We start from the raw sequence: 7,940 nt of genomic DNA, 5'->3' as shown, positions 1-7,940 counted from the left end.
GGGGGAGCGACGAGAGGGAGGGGGAAGGAAGTGCTGAGCAGAGAGGCGGAGCGAAGTAATTATGAAATTGACTGCAGAAAAAGCTCGCGCTGGGAGTGACGGGGGTCACGTGTTCCTACTATTGGTATTTCGGCTACAACTTTCAAACCCGAGGCAGGGGGGAGGGGTCGGGAAACCTCACCTTGCCTCTTGATTGGCTTTCGGAGGAGATGCTTCAGATGCCTGGCATATTTATTAGAATTACAACGGAGCATTAATTTCTCTTTTTATCTGACAAAGAAGAAACGCTCTCCCATGACAGTCCGGTTAGCAGAACAAAAATCTGGCTGTACTGGTATGAGTGAACAATTTGTCTTCTTCTTCTTGATTTACTCCGCATTCTAGCTGACAGGGTCTTCCATTCTGCGCATTCATTTTGTACTTAAAAAGGGATTGTTTGTAATTTACAGTTTAAGGCTGAGGGCCATTATTCTGCGCTGTCAGAACGCATCTGCCGCAGGAGCATCGTTTCAGCCTGTGCCAGGGCACAAAGCAAGCCCTGATCGCCAGTCAGCTTGAGAGCTCCCTGGAGACTCCAGCCCTTAAACTTTGGAGAGGCCTGGCCCACAGGGGTTCTGCAAATATCAAACTGCCTGACAACCCCCGCTGAAATCCTGACACACAGTTTCCTCTTTGTGTCCAAAAGCAAACTTGGCCAGTGCCTCTTCTCTAACTCTTCCTCTTTGGGGTAAACTTGGTAAATTCCTCATAAAATAATTGTCTTAAACTCGGACCCTCCTGTGGGTCAGTTTTCCTAGCTGATGGGTGACTCAAGAAAAACAAACCGACAGAGCTTACAGCTAGATATTTTAATATCCTGTAGTTAGAGTCACAAAGACCTTCCCTCTTTCCCAAACAGTTTGATGTGTTTTGTTTTGTTTCTTTCAGTCCGTTGTAGCCCCTGATCTCAGTCTGCAGACACCCTAAGCTTAACCCCTACAACCCATCAACTGCCATCATCTTAAAGTGTAAACAGTGGTGGCTTTGGGCTTTGATTTTAATTTGGAAAATGTATTTCTTTTGAGGAAACAAAATGCCAAGATGTTAATGAAATGCTTTTAATAGATTTCCAAATGCTCCCAGCCAATACCAGGCAAAGTTCAACTCACTCATTCTAAGCCTCAAACTGTTGTTCATTTTCTTTTCCTGTAAGAAGGGCTATGTCCTATAGATGATTAAAACCATAAATTCTGTTATTTCATAGGTCATTACATTACATTCAGTCTTGGTTGTAGTTACATTGACGAAAATTTATCTAGGTCTTGCTTGAAAAATAAATAATAATGGTTAAAAATTATCTCATTTCCTTTTGACGTGTCCTATTAGACTAAGTATATGAGAAAGTGTTATATATAAAAAAAAAGACAGATTTCCTTTTGGTGGCCTTGATTTGTTTTCTAGTTAAGCAGCAACTGTATACTTTTCATTATTCATGCCCAAAGCCATCTGTCATTAAAAGGTAACACCCCCAACCATTCAGCCACAAGCTGCAAATCCAGCTATAACTCCAGAATACATAGCTTTCCATCAGCTTCCCAGGGTGGCACAGTGTCTGGGATCCTCTCTCCCCTTCTCCCCCCCCCAAAAAAAAACCCACACCAGATCTAACAAATTTTTAGTCTAACAGACAAATCTAATAAATTTCTATTTTGTGGGCCCATGCCAGATCTACCCAGGAGATTATTCCTTCACCACCAGCTTACTCTCAGAGATCATTTTAACAAAGGTTAAGGTCCATGTTATACACTGCAAGGGGGAAATCTCAGGAAGGTTAAAAAAAAAATAACCCAGTTATCTACTCCACTACTGCAGAGTCATGCCAGGATCTTAAGGTCTCCAATTAGTTCTTAGAACTAATTCCTGCACCTCCCCAGCCTCATTATTTATACCAGAGTGGTCCATTAGAAAAATAATGGACACATGTCATTTTAAATTTTATAATAGTCACACTCGGAAGTAAAAAGAAACTGGTAAATTAACTTTAACGGTATATTTTATTTAACCTGACTTAGGCAGAATATTTTCATTTTAATCGATACGAAAATTCTTGAGATACCTGTATATGTGTACACTTGTGCATTTGTGTGTATGTTCTAAGTCTGACATTTAAAGTGTATGTTACACGTATAACACATCTCAATGGCTGAAGTCATATTGAACAGTGCAGACCTATCTGAAAGCACTTGTTTTTGGTTTTAATTGTAGACAGAATCTTATTTAAAATTCCCTACTGTGTGTACTGTTACATCATAAACTGTTGGCAGATGTTTAAGTACAATGATTTTAATTTCACTCTTGACTAGTGGTGATGTCATTTTCATTACCCAGAAGCCTATGCTGCTACAGTTTGGTGGAGGGTCAAGAAAGATGATTCAGAAGTATGTACTTTAAGAGTCTCTGTGCCACAAACAGAGGCCAGTGACTTCAGTCTGGGTGTGGTGAGCTGACCTCAGAGTCTATTGTGTGAGTGGTTTTCACTTTTGTTTTTAGTTTATTTTACTTTTCTGGTGTCTCTAGCTTTATTTGTCAGTGCAGTCTAAAGAAAGTATATTGGTTTTGCAAGCACACTGTCATTTGCTCGGATTTTTAAATGACATGTGTGGGATAATATCTTCCTTATAATACCATGGTTAAAGGTCTGTCAGTGTTTCCATTAAAAATTCAAATCTTTGGATTTATTACCCAGCCATAACAAATTGCTCCAGGCAAATCTTTCTCTAGCATAGGAGGAAATTCTTTTTAATAATTTTTTTGTTGTTGTTGTTTTTGTCTTTTTGCCATTTCTTGGGCCGCTCCTGCGGCATATGGAGGTTCCCAGGCTAGGGGTCCAATCGGAGCTGTAGCCACCAGCCTACGCCAGAGCCACAACAACGTGGGATCCGAGCTGCATCTGCCACCTACACCACAGCTCACGGCAACGCCAGATCCCTAACCCACTGAGCAAGGCCAGGGATCAAACCTGCAACCTCATGGTTCCTAGTCGGATTTGTTAACCCCTGAGCCACAACAGGAACTCCTTTTTTTTTTTGTAAAGGCATATGGAGGTTCCCAGGCTAGGGGTCGAATGGGAGCTGCAGCTGCCGGCCTACACCACAGCTGCAGCAACACAGAATCCGAGCCTCATCTGCGACCTACACCACAGCTCATGGCAACGCCAGATCCTTAACCCACTGAGTGAGGCCAGGGATTGAACCAGCAACCTCATGGTTCCTAGTCGGATTCCTTTCTGCTGCACCATGATGGGAACTTCCTTTTTAATAATTTTTAAGGAGAGATAAATAAGTGCTTCTCACTTAAATTTACTTGTGATGTGTTTTGATATAGAAGGCCTTCAGAAAATACATGTTATATCTTTACATTGTGTTTGTTTTACAGATGTGAAACATTAATATTACCTCGGTGAATACATTCTGCTGAAGAGTTACACAGTTGCCCTCCCAGCACCCAAATTTGCAATGATTCTAGAATTTGATTCTCATATTTGTAAGTCTGATCAGTATAATGATTTGAGAAGGGCTGGCTCCATCAACTATGAACCTTTAAGTTTCATCCTGGTAAAAATGGACATTTTTCCAAAAAATAAGATTTGTTTTGCTGTGAATTCCTCACAGCAGATGGGAATGTCTTTACATTCTCGCGGCCTAGTTATGGTAGAAGCACAATGAATGGCTACTGATAAACAAGTGATAAACATATAAAAAAGGAGGTTGGCAATTCAGTCTGTCCCTATCCATATGCCCCTTATTTAAATATTCACCACATATTAACTTTTTTGAAAAACCTTTAAGACTGTAAAGAACATGCTGCTGGATCTTTCACCTCTATAATTTCCCTCATTTCTGAACACCTCAATGGAGTATTGTTATCATGAAATGACCTAAGGCTATGAAGGCACAAGCCACTTGCAAAACTTTTTTGAGGCTGAGCTCTACTATGTCTTATCCACCTCACAGGAGCCCTTGACAATGCAAACCGAGAGGGCTGTAAAAAGCATGAAAAATTATATACATGTAACTGAAGCATAAATCCTCCCCACGGCAAACATGAAAGATTAAGCCCTAAAGTTACTGTGAAAATAAACATGGTGAGAAGGTACATATCCCTTCACCAACAGATTTGACTCCAAATGAAATGAACTTATCTGATGCAGTATTGGGGTCGACCGGCCCCCAGGCTTTTGTATAAACAGGAGCGACTCTTACTTGCTTTCCTCTGGGTTGGGCAAACTTTAATTTTCATTGCAGAAAAACAAGGCATCTTTTTCAAATAGGACTGCTGAGGTCCACTTTCTTTTACGAAGCCAAGCCTAAAACTATAGTCTATTTAACGTCCGATCCATTTGGTTATTTCGTCGTTACAAGCTGGTAAGCTGTTTGCGTTCGCTTGTCTTTGTTTGGTTTTGTTGTGAACGATGAAAGAGGCTACTTCCCATGAAGACATATGCTACAATTAAAAATCCCTTACGACTGGGAGGGCCTGTACACTTGCTTGATTAAGTACTCTCGTGCTCCCTCTGCTGCCAGAAAGAAAACCTTCATCCTCAAGACCCCCGTGCTCGCCTTCCAGAGTCTTCTCCTGGCAGTGATAATGCAGATTGGTGTGAGCATCAGGGCCCTTCTGAAATGCAGTGCTATTTGACCAAAGCATAAAAGGGAATACACGTTCATTTAAAAAGTGCAAATTAATAAAAGAGGAAGGGCGAAAAAAAGAATAAATAGAAGAATTAAGTTCGGCAACCGGGGCCGAATTCCTCTAGACAGAGCCTTGTAGTTTTAGGCAGTTTTCTTTCCATTATAATGCGCTCAGGAATCACTTGAAAAACGCGTTCTGATTCGGTAGGTCTGGGGTGGAACTAGCATTCTGAATGTCTAAAAAGCCTCCAGATGCTTCTGGTGCTGCTCTGAAGACTATGCTTTCTGAAACAAGGTGTGATATGTAATTATTTGATATAAAACATACTTGAAAGGTCATTTGAAATCTTCAGAAGTAGATATTACCAAAACAGTGAAATAGATATGAGATAAACATGATTTTCCATGGTGTTTAGGCAATGCAGGACACAGATTAGGAGTACGGCTCAGCAAGCCTTATTTCTCAATTTCCTTTAATTTCCAAGTTTGACTTATGCTTGTATGAATATAGTATCAGGTTTATGAATAGGACCATAGTACTATATATTTGTTTACTGGCTTCTTGAAAGCCTTGAGTTTTTATTTGTATGAGAAAGTACTGTTTTTAAAGCATCAGTACCAGTTTTTTGTGATTGCACATTTAATATTTTGCCATCTGAAAATATAACATTTCAGTACTAAAGGTAATGAAACTGTATCATGAGTATTTTTTCCTTTTTAAAAACTGAAGTACAGTTGATTTACAATGTGTTCATTTCTGCTATACAGCAAAGTGATTCAGTTATACATACATATCTATATATATATGTATATTCTTTTAAAAAAATATTCTTCTCTATTACGGTTTATCCTAGGATATTGAATATAGTTCCCTGTGCTGTACAGTAAGACCTTGTTTTTTATCCATCCTATATATAACAGCTTACACCTGCTAACCCCAAGCTGTGTCATGCGTTTAATGTTTATGTTGGACCTTGCATGAAGAAATAGTTACAGATTTTAATGGCAGTTTATGGCTTTAACCTTAATGGCTAAGTAAGTAAATGACACAGTTCTTATTAATTGTTCTTACTGTTTGGGTAATAAACATATTTCGATTCCTTGAGGGAACATTTAAATTAATTGACTGACTCTAATCTGAATTATGTGTTTTAATTTGTTTAAGGTTGTTAAAAGACATTAACTGCATCAGTGTAATAATTAAAATATTAGCTCTTTTTCCCCCCTAAATTCTCTAAATGTACGATGTCTAAAAATAGAGTGGAGGTGGATTGGACAGGCTGCAGATTAGGAGTTGGAATGAAAACATCTCCGTTAAGCCAAAAACATGGCAACCAATATTTTCTGTTATAAAAATATTTTAGATGAATTTATTTTTTTATGAAAGCGGTCTGAAATTGAAATGAATAGCAGAAGTTCTCTGTTTATTCACAGGCCAGTAATAATAATAATACCTGCCTCACAAAGCATACGTCTTTTCCGTGCAGAGCCAGCAGCTTCTGCTCCTTTCAGAAACAGGCTCGGCCAACTGGGGGGAAGAGATATTACCCCGTTATAGTCTGAGATATTAACCTTCACCTTGATAATGCTTGTCAACAAACACAAGGCAGAGCCTTTTCAGGAAACTGATTTTAACTGTCCACTAGAGGCTGTAATGAGACCAACAATGTCACTTTAGACCAGCCCAGGGTTTAAACTGTAACCATCATTGATTTTTAAGTGAAAAAATAAAAGTTGTAGAAACGAGTCAACAGTAGTAGTAGTTTTTTTTTTTAAATAGCCACGTATATGTGCATGGTATTTCAAAATGCGAGAAAAAAATTATTTCCGGGGCTCTACACCTTCCTAGTGAGTGTGCTTATTTTTATTTCTGCAGCATGTTGGCTCTACAACACAGTTTTTGAAAAGCTGACACATTTCTCTTTAGTGATTTCTGTATCCTGCTTCAGTTGGTGACTAACCGTTAGGTCATAAGTAAATCCAGCCAAAAGGTTTCTCAAGTACAGCTTACAGTCAATGGTGGAGGCTTCCAGTGAGAAACTTACGTGAAGGGATCATGTTTCTAGTCACTTGGTTCTAAGCACCTGAAAGAGGTCAAATGCTGCCCCGACACCTACCGGTCTTTCCAGAATTATCTGCAGCCCGCAGAAGGCGCACTGAGCTCCCTTTAGCGTGGATGAACCTTCTCTTCTTTCCAGGCGCTACACCTGTTGGCCAGGTACCACCCCTCCCCCGTTCGAGCTAACTCTCGGCGGTGGTACCTGCGGAGGGGCGGGGTGGTGAGGGGTTGAGAACCGCACTTAGGAATTGAGTCCAGAGGAAGTCCTTTAGCGTGGATTCACGAGAACTGCCATTTGATGCTCGATTTGCTTTCTCTGTCTCCTGCACTGGTTACCTCATTTCCGATGAAATTAGTGATCCTGAATGGGCGGCGAGAGAGGTGCGCGGGTCGTCTACCCGGGTCGGAGCTGGGCAGATCCAGACCCAGAGCAGATTTCCGGATCTGCTGAAAGAGAAAGGAGGACCGGGAGGTCATCAGCTCTCACTGGCAGGAAAGGTCAGGGTGCAGGTGCAGACGGGGGGACCCTTAAAACTTTCCTGAATTGCACGAAAGGCGATCCCCGCGGCTCGGCGAGCTGGGTTCCGGAACGCCGAGGCGAAACCGGTTTGAGGGTTAACAAGCATGAAGATCAGAGTCAACCCTCCTAGACGCTTCACGGAGCGCCTGGGGACGAAGGGCACGTCGGGATCAGAAGTGGCCCCCCTCCCCTCCCCGCTGGTGTATTTCAGGGGTTCGGACTGGCAGATCGACACCCCTCGGAGAGTCCTCCGGGGTGCCCAAGTTGCACCCCGCTGTCGCTCTGTCCCCTCCAACTAGATGCAGGGACCCGGGGAGGCGCGCGAGGACCGACCGGTCACCACTCAAATTACCTCATCGCTTCAGCTCCCCGCCCCTTTCCCAAACCTGGAAGAACTGTCCCCTCCGGCTTGGGTCTCCCCTCCCGCCCCGCGGCCGCGGATCCCGGGCCGGTCTTGGGGAAACGCGCCGGCTTCCCCGGGGGCCGGGAGCCCGGGCAGGCAGCGCGCACCGAAGGGTTAAGGGCGCGGGCCGGCAGCCGCGCAGTGCGCTCGCGGTGCTCAGAGCGGCTCGCCCAGCCGCCCGCCGGAGGGTGCCCTCCCCCCACCCCCCCAAGTCGGATCCTTGAGCTGCGGCGGCAGCAGCCAACTGCTCCATATTTGGCTTCTATTACACATTTACATACTGGAGCG

The 7,940-nt window shown here is 42.7% G+C and overlaps 1 protein-coding gene across 1 annotated transcript; it reads right to left on the bottom strand.

Moving 5' to 3' along the window:
- Window positions 1–3,300: 3,300 nt before the first annotated feature.
- On the bottom strand, window positions 3,301–7,905 carry LOC146401199 (uncharacterized). The gene is made up of 2 exons (XM_084970324.1): window positions 7,636–7,905; window positions 3,301–7,176 (listed from the first exon to the last, which is right to left on the bottom strand). The coding sequence occupies exons 1-2, from the start codon at window positions 7,903–7,905 to the stop codon at window positions 7,009–7,011; spliced, it is 438 nt and encodes a 145-aa protein (XP_084826450.1). The 3' UTR covers window positions 3,301–7,008.
- Between the last annotated feature and the right edge of the window lie 35 nt (window positions 7,906–7,940).

The sequence above is a fragment of the Sus scrofa genome, chromosome 7 (assembly GCF_054392235.1).
Source record: "Sus scrofa isolate SSC_HxYL_T2T_F1_AM1 chromosome 7, Sscrofa_HxYL_maternal_Yorkshire_Landrace_v2.0, whole genome shotgun sequence".
Classification (NCBI taxonomy): domain Eukaryota; kingdom Metazoa; phylum Chordata; class Mammalia; order Artiodactyla; family Suidae; genus Sus; species Sus scrofa.
This window is presented reverse-complemented; position numbering and strand designations above follow the sequence as displayed.

What these genes read in the sequence shown, in the direction of transcription:
- LOC146401199 (XM_084970324.1), bottom strand. Translation starts at nt 7,905, where the DNA reads ATGGAGCAGTTGGCTGCTGCCGCCGCAGCTCAAGGATCCGACTTGGGG. An exon ending in GGAGGGGACAGTTCTTCCAG is followed by an intron (nt 7,177 to 7,635) that starts GTTTGGGAAAGG and finishes TTTCTCTTTCAG; the next exon opens with CAGATCCGGAAATCTGCTCT.